At 36.1% G+C, this 12492-nt stretch overlaps 1 protein-coding gene and 1 non-coding gene across 2 annotated transcripts in view; one reads left to right on the top strand and one right to left on the bottom strand.

The window, feature by feature from the left end:
• Positions 1-319: 319 nt before the first annotated feature.
• The window catches only part of CRYZ (crystallin zeta), a 33834-nt gene continuing 21661 nt past the window's right edge, over positions 320-12492 (bottom strand). The window contains exons 7-9 of the mRNA XM_037498547.2: positions 5402-5503; positions 5198-5293; positions 320-4771 (exon numbers count right to left, since the gene is read on the bottom strand). Of these exons, the coding sequence (XP_037354444.1) occupies positions 4607-4771; positions 5198-5293; positions 5402-5503 (363 nt within the window). The 3' untranslated portion in view covers positions 320-4606. The remainder of the gene's footprint in view (positions 4772-5197; positions 5294-5401; positions 5504-12492) is intronic.
• On the top strand, positions 8322-8428 carry LOC119237400 (U6 spliceosomal RNA). Its single transcript, XR_005123325.1, has one exon. It is a non-coding gene; the product is annotated as a U6 spliceosomal RNA (small nuclear RNA).

Here is a 12492-nt window from a genome sequence, read left to right as displayed (position 1 = left end):
TTCTCTGCATAATGTCCATTTTTTAGGATAAATTCCAGAAATTCAATGAATCGATCAAAGGGGAATCCATATTTTAAACTTAAAAGACAGCCTATCTGCTTTCCAAAACAGAAACAATGTCAAATTCCAAAAAGTCATGCTCCACGAATGCTCATCTCCTGGGCATTAATAAGGTCAAACAATTCCTTCCATAAGTTTTCTGGCTATATACATTCTATTCTAGTATGGACTATTGGTTCATGTCCATCTCTTGTCATTTGCTAATTTAATAATTTAAAATTATTAATATTTTTATATTATTTTTTATTTTGTTGTTTTTATGTCTTTTTCTACTTGGCTCTTTATTTTACATAGTCGCACATCACTTAACAACAGGGATATTATTCTGATAAATGCATGTTAGGATATTTCATCCTTGTTCAGACATCTTAGACTGTAATTACACAAACCCAGCTGGAACAGGCACTACACACCTAGGCTGCAGTTAGAGCCTGTTAGGATCCCTCAAGGACGCTGTCTGTCATTGACCAAAACATTAAGTGATTCATGACTAGTTTGACCTTTTGAATAATGGTAACAGCTTTTCACCTCTCAAGACTGTAAGAATTTCAACCATGACTTTAATTTTTTTTATATTTAAATTTTTGAACCATCTACAAGTTTTTGAGATTTTATGTGAAGTCAGATTCCAGTTTTCCTTTTTTTCCCAAGTGGGTAGCCAGTTCACTTACTGAATAATATTTTCCCCAACAGTAAAACCATTTTTAATTACCCACAATAGTGAGAAACTTTTCTAGACACTTATTTTGTTCTACCAATCTAGTTACTTGTGGACTAATTAAACTCTATTAACTCTAATTTGGGAAAAAATTTCATATGTACTGGGACTCATTGTAACACATTTTATTCCTGAAATGTCTTGGATATTTGTCCTCTTTTCCACAAGGAAGTTTAGAACCCTTTTTTCAGGTTCCTAAATTTATCATAGGCTTTCTCTAAATCAGACAACTACTCTTTGCACAGTGCTGTACATTCTCCAGCACATGCTGCAATCCAGGGATCCCTCTCTCTATCCATTTGTGAGGCTTTCTCTGCAGTGACTGTATACCCAAGGATGCAAAGCCCCCTCTCTCCTGATCTACAGCTGTGCCAAAAATTAAAATCCATAGTCTCTAAAATGAAGATGACAGTGAAAAACAGGAACGCTGAGGAGTGTGCACAATACCTTGCTAGCTCAGAGGATTTCTCATCAACTCAGGGCCTGCTTTTCCAGGTAACGTAGCTTGTGTGTCCTGACTTAATGGCAGTAACCGAGTTGAGGCTTTTTCCTACCTATTTTGCAACTAATTTGGGTCAATGAATCAAATGACTGGCACTGAATTAGTAAAAATTCCCATGGATTTGGCACAGGGTGACTTCTTGTCTCTAATTCCCAATATTGTTGGGAAGTCTTTGTTGGTATTTTTATTTGGAGCTGAGGATAAACCAGAGGCTGTTAATCTCTGGCTTTGCTTAACACAGGCATAAAAAGTATTTCTAACATGCAATGGGTTATGTTCTTACAGAACATACGTGGACTGTCCCAGCAATCACTGACACAGATCTAAATGAATTTAAATATCTATGATATAACATTTCCTAAGTTCTTTCCTTGAATGAAGTTTCCACAATATAAGCTATTCCTGAAACCCTATGGACTAGTAAAATTGTCTTATGACAATTTTCAAAAGACATTTAAAAAATTACTCTACTAAAAAATGTTAGTGTTGAAAAGAGAATTAAGGTTTGAGCTGAGGTGTTTTCCTGCCTGTGAGATGTGATTGAGGAGGCTGAGAGAGCCAGGTCAAAGTGATCTGATAGGTTTTGTTGCTCTTGGGAGGTATCATGTGCAGAAAAAAAGTTCTTTATACTGTGAATTGTGCTAACCCCTTGGCACACATAGAATTTCTTGCCTCAATAAAGCTGAGCTATGGACATTATAAAATGCTACTCAATTTTTTTTTTCCCTTTCAAAAGCATCCACGTTATTTTGTACCTCTATGGTCAAAGTTACTAAGGATAAAGGCAGCTAACAAATTTATCAAAAACATTAAATGTGTTATTGGAAATTCCAAGCTAACTGCCCCTCATCTGTGTCTCCATATTAGCCCTTGTGATGGTCAGCTTTATGTGTCAACATAAACTCATCATGTTTTGTTTATGTGCTTACCAAGAGTCAGCAATTGACTTTAGGTAGTTACCCTCTAGTGCAGGTGAGGTTATTCGGTCAAAGGAATTGAGAACAAAAACTGATGTTTCCCAGAGAACGAATTCTACTTTAACACGGCAATTAAAAAATAAAAAGTCCTGCTGATCTGCCCTATAAATGTAAACTTGTCAGCCCATATAAATTGCATGAGATTCCTTATTTACACATACGTGGCTGTGTGTGTGTGTGTGTTTGTGTATGTGTTCATACACAACTCTAAAATGTTTTGCTTGGCTCTGTCAACTCCAGGTTGACAGAATTCCACCAGAGGGCTTTCTCAAACTCTAAATAATCAGTAAATATTTTGAACTAAAGGATAATAGGATAGTCCTTTCATAAAAGATTGTCAAATCAAGTGATAAGTGACATCAAAGTGAAATGATTAATAGGATAAGGAACTAGGAGTCTCAGGTAAAGTGAGGCTGGAAAGCAGATAGCTCAACTCCTACAGCAACCAGTTACAGCAAGCCAGAAATAAAAATTCAGGTTTTAAATCAAAAACCTACCAAAATATGTCAGCTGAGTTTGAATCTACCGGTCATGTGAACTTTGGCAAGTCATTTGGCTTTCTTGGACTTAGGGTGCCTGAATCACTTGATCTCTAACACATTATATGATTCTAAGGTCAAAGCAAATGAACAGAAGTTCAGAGAGCTGAGACATGAACTAATGTTTGTTGATTCTATAGATTATTCTTTAATTTGTATAGGGACAGGCACTGCTCCGGTATAATAGCCTTCCAGCCACTGGCACCAACAGTGCAGTGAATTTAGTTGGTTCTAAGTTGGGACAAGAATGGAACTAAAATCTACACAGAGATTCATGCAGGAAACATATCCAAAGCTATGCAGTCATAAATATGGTAGTTAATGCACAAAGCCTGGCTAGTGTTGCCTTTGAAATTAAGTGAACTGTATCAAAGGGTTGCAAGATGTTAAGTCATCAGTATGCTTTCGCTTAGTCTATAGATGAGGCAAATGTGCAAACAGACTAAAGAGACTCTTATAGAATAATTATTCTTTTTATCATTTTGTATGCAAAGGAATCCTCCCTTTTAGGATATGCAGATAATGCTGGTCTAGATTAAAAACACTACTTTTTTAACACTTATTTCAACATGCTATTTCCCAGGATGACTGACCTATAAAAGAAATAGTGAATAAACTGGGAAAATGCTAATAGCAAAACACCTCATCCTTAGAACATACAGCCAAAAATCAATGACACCCCTCAATTATACAAGTTAGCAGCACTTTCCGCTCATTATTAAAGTAGAAATTCATGTTCAAATTAGAAGCTGTCATTCAACAAAACCTCCATACAATGTAATACAGACAGGAGGCTATGTTCATATGAAGAAAAACAAGAACAAACAAACAATGAAATCTCACTTCCTTGGATATAATATTGATGGCAAGAATTCTAAGTAATCATCTGCTCTGCTCATTTAGTTTTAAATGAAGACCTGCAGCACAGAACACTACTAGGAAGTAATCAGGAGGAGCTATGTAAAAATGAAGTAAGGCAAGTACTACACAAAGATAAGCCAGGTAAACAAAGGTTTTAATTTCCTACAGGATTTCCTGCAGGTTACCAAATTATGAAGCAGAAGCAGATCATCCTTAATGTATCAAATCTGGTTGTTTAATTTAAATAAAAATATATGACATAATCAGGTAAGTCTCAGTCCAGTTTGAAAATCTAATCAATCAAGAAGTATCTATTTAAAGACCTAGCACCTAGTCTCCAGTACTACATTGTACCAAATATAAGACTGCTCTCTTTACAAAACATGAGTCACTGGTCATCAACCACTAACACAGTGAATGTTCTAATACGCTGGAAAATAAAAACTTATAAATTTCTCTCAAAGTTGCTTATTCTTGCTTTTCCAAGAGACTTCTAGATCCAAGTGAGATTACCTTGGAAATGGGGTTCTTTTAGTCCAGAAAATCTTCAAACTCCAATGCAGTTGAGGGCTAATCAGAGACTGAAAAACCTTTCTAAGGAGAAATGGGCTTGGAAATCAAGTTATCTTATTTTGAATTACCATGTTTTAGTCAGAGGTATGGAATCAATCACCAAGTGTCAGTTCAGAATTTCTGTAATGCACTCCAATGCCAAATGACCACAAACATGTATTTTCTAATATGAGGACTCCTTAATTCAGAGTGGAAGCATAAAAGACTTTGCCAGCTACAAAGTAAATTGCACTTCGAGGCCCATGATCTCTAAAAGTAAGTCTTCTTTAATATAAGAAACTCACTAAATCAAACGAGTCTAAGTAAAGCAAAAATTATGCAACAAAAACTAGGGTAAGAAACTTCTATTCACACAGGAAATACATGGAAGAATTCATCACTGTAAGAGAAGAATCATTTTTCCAGTAGCCCCACTGCCATAAATGATATTTTCATGAGCCTGGGCCACCTTCTCCAATGGATACTGAGAACCTATCACAGGTCTCAACCAACCAATTTCCATTCCAGCTTGAAGGGCTGCAGCATATTGCTGAAATTCCTCCTAAATTAAAAAAAAAAAAGTTTTTAATTTTCTCTTAAGGAGAAAACCATCACTTAGTTTTCAGACGCATTAAACAATTTCAGAATCTATGACTTACAACATAAAAAGTTTCTTACAAATATATGGCTTTTGTCAGCTTGTCCAAAGTTATAGAACAATAGCTCTTTATAGGGTAACCATAGTCCAGTTTGTCTGAGACAGTCTCAGTTTACAAAACATGTATTGCATTAAAGTAATTACTATCTCCTTTCTCTCTCAAAAGTGTCCTAACTTGGAAAATAAGTTATATTGCTGTCCTAGTTATCTAGAAATGAATCCTTAACCCAACAGTTTGTAAACTAAGTTTAACATCCACTTAAATTTTCAGTCTGTCTAGGCAAATTATATCATGTTTACTTACAAAAACCAGAATCACTTTTTCTCTACCTTAGTTGATGAATAGAGAGAAACTCCAATTATGCTAGATTCCTTTGCCATGGTATCCCGGGGTGTTATTTCAATAGGACCTCTGCTACCAACAACCTATTATGAGAAACAGTTTTTCTCCAGTTAAAGATGATTGCAAAATAGAGTTAAATTATGGTAAAACTTCAAAGTGCTCAAAACAAAAAAAAAAAAGGAAACACTTACTACTACTCGTCCTCCACGTGACAGAAGATTCAAATCCTTACTAAGATTTACATTAGCTAACATTTCAATAATTACATTGATTCCACTTTCACCAACAGATTTCTATATGATATAAAAGAATGCAGAGTAAGAAAACAAGTAAAAAAACTGTAAAACTTATCACAGTCCCATATATTACAGAAATATTTCAGATGACATAAAATGTTAATTTTAAAGCTAATGCAAATTTTAAAAAGACTGAGTTACAGATTGTTGATGTAATTCCAAGGTGCAAGCCAAGACATCTAAAATATATAGATTTCTACTAAATAAATGCTATAATGAAATAAAATTTGTCTAGAATTTTCAGACACTTAGTTCAATTTGACTATAAAATAACTTTACCTTAGTTGAAAATTACCTATCTTCAAAATGTATTTTCGCAGAGAAACAAACAACAAATCAAAAATCCAAAACCTCAAGGGGCCTCCCATTTTTATTAAAAAATAAACCAAAAGTCATAGGCAGGATTTTTGCATGTGTGCATTCCGTTTTGTTCCAAATGGTTAACAGTTAGCTTTGATATACTAAATAAGTAAATAATGGTCTATTAGAGTACAAAAGAGAGATATAGTTTTGATTACTGTAATAGCCAGAGAAAGCTCCACAGAGTTGATGACCTGGTTAGGAGTTCCTTATCAGAAAGGAAGGAACACAGTAAGGGGAGGTTAAATATGAGGCAGAGTCAGCCTGTATGGAAGAAATAAAAAAAGCAAAGATGTAAGGGTCTGAGAGTACAAATCAGGATTTAAAAATAGCCCAGCAGAGCTGGAGTATGTATTTAGAAAGGTGAGGGGCAGAGAAGAGGAACAAGTAAGAAGAGACTGTAAACAGGTAGACTGTGCAAAATACATTAAATGCCATATTAAAGAATTTGGACTTTGGGGGGACATTAATTTTTTCATTAAATAATTCATACACCAGGGCCTCCCCGGTGGCGCAGCGGTTGAGCGCTGGGTTGCAAAGCTGCCGGCGACCTCTGCGGCGCCGGTTCGATCCCCGGCTGCTCCCCGGCCACTGGAGGAGGGTCCCACATGGCGCGCAGACCTCTCCTGCCGCCCGCTGCTCCCCTCAGCAGTGTACTTCGGTCCTTCTGCCTGCTCTGCTCCCTGCTCTGGCTCTGGTGAATTCTCTCACCCTCCCGCGCTTCTGACTGTACCCAGTGCATGTATAAACAAAACGAACGAACAAACAAATAAATAAATAAAAAAACATGCCTCTATAAAAAAAAAAAAAAAAAAAAATAATTCATACACCAGACACCATTTTATGCAAAGATAGTCCAGCAGGAAATAAGAAACGCGAAAATTTCTGTTCTCTTAGAGCTCCTGTTTTAGTATTTCTGGAGACTTTTTAAAAGAGATCCAAATAATTCTTGATGCAGTAGAGAAAACAGAAGAGGATATTCATTCAATTATGAGAAAGGAACGACGAGGACTATACCATCATCATAGTGAAGAAAACAGCGAAAAAGATATTTGAAAGGCATGTCAGAGGTGAAACTGACAGAAGGAAGTGACCAGCCTCATCTGGAAGGGAGAATGGTAATTAAAACATAGGAATACAAAATGAACTCCAGGTTTCTGCCTTAGGTAATCAAATGAATAGCACTGTCCAGCAGCTGGTGGCAGGGAGGAGCAGAACTCAGGCCAGAGATAGCACTGGAAATCATCCGAACATGGGTGCTAAATGAAGCCAAGAGGGTACATGAGATGGATGGGGATGAGGACCTAGAGCCTAAGAAGATGAGAGACTAAGGGAAAAAAAAAAAAACAACTAAGGAATGCCAACATTAAAGTAATATGAAGAGAAAGAAGACTCAAAATGAAGTCAGGGAAATATGAGGAGACCCAGTTTCCAGAAGATGCAGTCGTGGTCAACTGTTGTTGAAAGATGAAACGAGCAGCACACTGCTAATTAGGAGCTCACCAGTGACCACTGAGCAGCACTGTGAAATGGGGTGGAAGCCAACCTGCAAGGAACAGCATGGGAGGTAAGGAAGGGTGCTCACCACTTTTTCAAGAAATCTGGTGGAAAAGGAGTCATGAAAGAGAAGAGCGATAAAAGGTTAAGAGTATGTTTTTAGAGAATAAGAGACCTAGGCAAAAGGAATAGTAGAAGACATAAAACTACAGGACTTCATGACCTTAAAAAGCAATTATTGCAAGACAAAAATATATTCTTATAAAAACTGGCTGTTTCTCATCTTTGTAAGTACTCTTGGACGACAGCTCAGGAGTGAAGACATGATTGATTTTAGGCTTCCTAGACATACAATAAGGGAGTGCCTTTCTTCAGTTTTTTGACAAGATGATTTAGTGGTAATAAACTTATGTTTTTCCTCAGTTTGTAATGACCTAGTTTACATAGTAATTGGTACCTGGAAAATTCTAATTCTTTCTCATTGTGAGCAAGTAGTTTGAGAATTAGCAAAATAATCAATGTTTAGTAAATTGCTACTATAGTTCAAAGAGAGCATTTCAGAATCTGCTTGATTCTGTTGTAGCAATGGAATATAAGTAACAACTAACTATGAATGCTTTTTCACTGCTGGATGAGGTAGAGATTATTCCTCCAAAGCATCCAGTTAACAACTTTTATTCCCTAGGCTAGAAAGATCCAGGTTATAATCGATGGATACCTCACCTTCCATGAAGAATTTACACTAATAAAAATTATATTAAGAACACCCTACAATTACAAATTTTGGCAATTTACATTAAAGAATATCAATTTTTATAGCTGTAAGACTCTGGAGGGGCTAATTTTTTATTTTATACGTATGAATAAGACATAAATAATGGTTTGAAAAACAGCCATTTCTGCTTTTTTAAATAAAAACCCCCAAACAGCCAAAGCTATCTTAAAAAAACAAAGCTGAGTGCTCGCTTCGGCAGCACATATACTAAAATTGGAACGATACAGAGAAGATTAGCATGGCCCCTGCGCAAGGATGACACGCAAATTCGTGAAGCGTTCCATATTTTTACCTAATCTCGAAGCTCAAAGATCTAGAAAAAGAACAACAAGAAAACCCCAAAACCAGTAGAAGAAAAGAAATAATAAAAACCAAAGCAGAAATAAATGAAATTGAAACTAAAAAAACAATCCAAAAGATCAATGAAACCAAGAGCTGGTTCTTTGAAAAAATCAATAAAATAGACAAACCCCTAGCCAGGCTCACAAAGGAAAAAAGGGAGAAAGCACAAATAAACAGGATCATCAATGAAAGAGGAGAAATCACAACGGACACAGCAGAAATCAAAAGAATAATCAGTAACTACTATGAACAGTTATATGGAAACAAGTTTAACAATCTAGAGGAGATGGACAAATTCCTACAACTCTACAATCACCCAAAGCTAGATAAAGAAGAAATAGAACACCTAAACAGACCAATTACAATTAGCGAAATTGAAATGGTAATCAAAAACCTCCCCAAAAACAAAAGCCCAGGACCTGATGGATTTACAAATGAATTCTACCAAACATTCAGAGACGAATTAGTGCCTATCCTTCACAAACTCTTCCAAAAAATTGAGAAGGAAGGGACAATACCAAACACGTTCTATGAAGCCAACATTACACTAATACCAAAACCGAACAAGGACAACACAAAAAAGGAAAACTACAGGCCAATCTCCCTAATGAACACTGATGCAAAAATCCTCAATAAAATTTTAGCTATCAGAATCCAACAATGTATCCATAAGATAATTCACCACGACCAAGTTGGATTCATTCCAGGGGCACAAGGATGGTTTAACATCCGAAAATCAATCAACGTTATCCAACACATCAACAAAAAGAAATATAAAAACCATATGATAATATCAATAGATGCTGAGAAAGCTTTCGACAAAGTGCAACACCCATTCATGATAAAAGCCCTTGAAGTTCTTGGGATACAAGGAACATACCTCAACATCATAAAGGCCATCTATGACAAGCCAACAGCCAGTATCATTCTCAATGGTGAAAAGCTGAAAGCAATTCCATTAAGATCTGGAACAAGACAAGGATGTCCACTCTCACCATTGCTTTTCAATATAATACTGGAAGTCCTAGCCAGGGCAATAAGACAAGAGAAAGACATCCAAGGAATCCAAATAGGAAAAGAAGAAGTCAAACTATCACTATTTGCAGACGATATGATATTATACATAGAGAACCCCAAAAACTCCACAGAAAAGCTAATTCAACTCATCAATCAGTTCAGTAAAGTGGCAGGATACAAAATCAACACGCAAAAGTCAGTAGCCTTCCTATACACAAACAATAAATCTGAAGAAGAAGAAATCGAAAAGACCATCCCTTTTGTTATTGAAACAAAAAAAATCAAATATTTGGGAATAAATCTAACAAAAGAGGTAAAGGACCTATACAAAGAAAACTATAAAACACTGTTAAAAGAAATAGAAGAAGACACAAAGAAATGGAGAGACATCCCCTGCTCATGGATTGGAATAATAAACATTATTAAAATGGCCATCCTTCCAAAAGCAATATACAGATTCAATGCTATTCCAATCAAAATTTCAATGTCATTCTTCAAAGAAATAGAAAAATTATTGATGAAATTCATATGGAATCACAAAAAACCCCGAATAGCCAAAGCTCTCCTGAAAAAAAAAGAAGGGAATGGAGGCATCAGACTCCCAGACTTCAAACTATACTACAAAGCCATAATCATCAAAACTGCATGGTATTGGAACAAGAACAGACATACAGACCAATGGAATCGAATAGAAAATCCAGAAATAAACCCACAGATTTATGGTCAACTAATCTTTGACAAAGGAGCAAAGACTATGCATTGGAGCAAAGAAAGTTTGTTCAATAAATGGTGCTGGGAAAACTGGGTCGCTACATGCAAAAGAATGAAGCTTGACCACCACCTCACACCATACACAAAAATCAACTCAAAATGGATTAAAGAACTAGACATAAGACCTGAAACCATAAAATATATAGAAGGAAATATAGGCGAAACACTACGTGATTTGCACATCAAAGACATCTTTACAGACACATCACCCAAAGCAGTGATAGTGAAGGCAAAGATAAACAGCTGGGACTATATCAAATTAAAGAGCTTTTGCACAGCAAAAGAGACAATAACAAAAACAAAGAGAAACCCCACCAACTGGGAGAACATTTTTGCACCCAACACTAATGATAAAGGACTGATCACAAAAATCTGCAAAGAGCTGATGAGACTCAACAACAACAAAGAAAATAATCCAGTCAAAAAATGGGCAGAAGAGCTTAAAAGAAACTTCTCTGAAGAGGAAATGCAAATGGCCAACAGGCATATGAAAAAATGTTCAACATCACTTGTCATCAGGGAAATGCAAATCAAAACTACCATGAGATACCATCTTACACCAGTGAGAATGGCACATATTAAAAAAACTAGCAACAACAAATGTTGGCGAGGGTGTGGAGAAAAAGGAACTCTTCTGCACTGTTGGTGGGAGTGCAAACTGGTCCAACCACTGTGGAAAGCTGTGTGGAGATTTCTGGACCTACTAAACATAGAGCTTCCATATGACCCAGCAATTCCACTCCTAGGTATTTACCCAAAGGACACAGAAACATCAATTCCAAAGAACACCTGCACCCCTATGTTTATAGCAGCACTGTTTACAATAGCTAAGCTTTGGAAACAACCCAAATGCCCAAAAATAGATGACTGGATCAAGAAGATGTGGTACATATATACCATGGAATATTACTCAGCATTCAAAAAAGATAAACACATGCAATTTGCTGCAACATGGATGGCGCTGGAAGGGATCATGCTCAGCGAAATAAGCCAAAAAGAAAAAGAAAAATACCGGATGGTCTCACTCATAGCAGGAATCTAGAAAACTTAAATAATGGACCAGGAAAATGAAAAACTATAAGAAAGTGAAAATCAAAATCAACAAAAAACTATGAACCAGAGACACTTTTAGGGGGGCGGGGGCGGGAGGGGAGGGATTGGGGTCAGAATGGGGGGCGGCAATTGTATGGGGAATATAACAATAAAATTTATAAAAAAAAAAAAAAAAAAAAAAAAAAACAAAGCTGAGGCAACATGCTCCCCAACGTCAAACTACATTACAGAGCTATAGTGATCAGAAACAGTATACCAATTGGCATAAAAACAGACTTACAGATCAGTGGACTAGATTAAAGAGCCCACACATATATGATCAATTAATTTACAACAAAGAATCCGAGAATATATAATGGAGAAAGGACAGTCTTTACAGTATATAGTGCTGGACAGCAGCCCCCCACCCATCCCCACCTGCCTATGACTGTGCAGGTGCCTCTCTTTTTCTTTCTCCTTTTTCTAATAAACCTATCCTTTTAAAAAGTAGAAAGATAGATATATAGATAGACAGAAAGATAGGTAGGGCTCAACAGTTACATATGAAAGGATGAAACTGGGCCATTATCTTACACCTTACACAAAATCAGCACAAATGAATCAAAGATTTTAGTGCAAAATCTAAAACCATAAAATCTTTAACATAAAATGTAAGCAGTAGGCTCTTTGATACTGGTCTTAGCAATGACTTTTTAGATTTGACACCAAAAGCAAAGGCAGAAAAATAAACAAGTGTGAATACAATGAAACTAAAAAGCTTCCACACAGCAAAATAAAACAAAAAAATGATAAAGCAAACTATACAATGGGAGAAAATATTTGCAAATCATAATTTTGATAAGGAGTCATACACAAAGATATATAAAAAACTCAGACAACTCAATAGCAAAAAGCCAAGCGATCCAATTTTAAAAAATGGATCTAAATAGATTTTCTTAAAAAGATATGCAGATGGCTCAGGATTAAGTGAAAAAGTGATCAACATCACTAATGAAAAGCAAATAAGATACCACCTCACACCTACTAGAATGGCTATTAATCAAAATGACAATAGGTAACAGGTGTTGGGAGGATGTGGAAAAAAGGGAACACTTGTGTACTGTTGGTGAGAATGTAAAGTGGTGCAGCCACTTTGGAAAACAGTATGGCGGTTCCTCAAAATACTAAAAAT

Source organism: Talpa occidentalis, unplaced genomic scaffold (assembly GCF_014898055.3).
Source record: "Talpa occidentalis isolate TD23 unplaced genomic scaffold, MPIMG_talOcc4v2.1 talOcc4.9, whole genome shotgun sequence".
NCBI classification, from domain to species: domain Eukaryota; kingdom Metazoa; phylum Chordata; class Mammalia; order Eulipotyphla; family Talpidae; genus Talpa; species Talpa occidentalis.
This window is presented reverse-complemented; position numbering and strand designations above follow the sequence as displayed.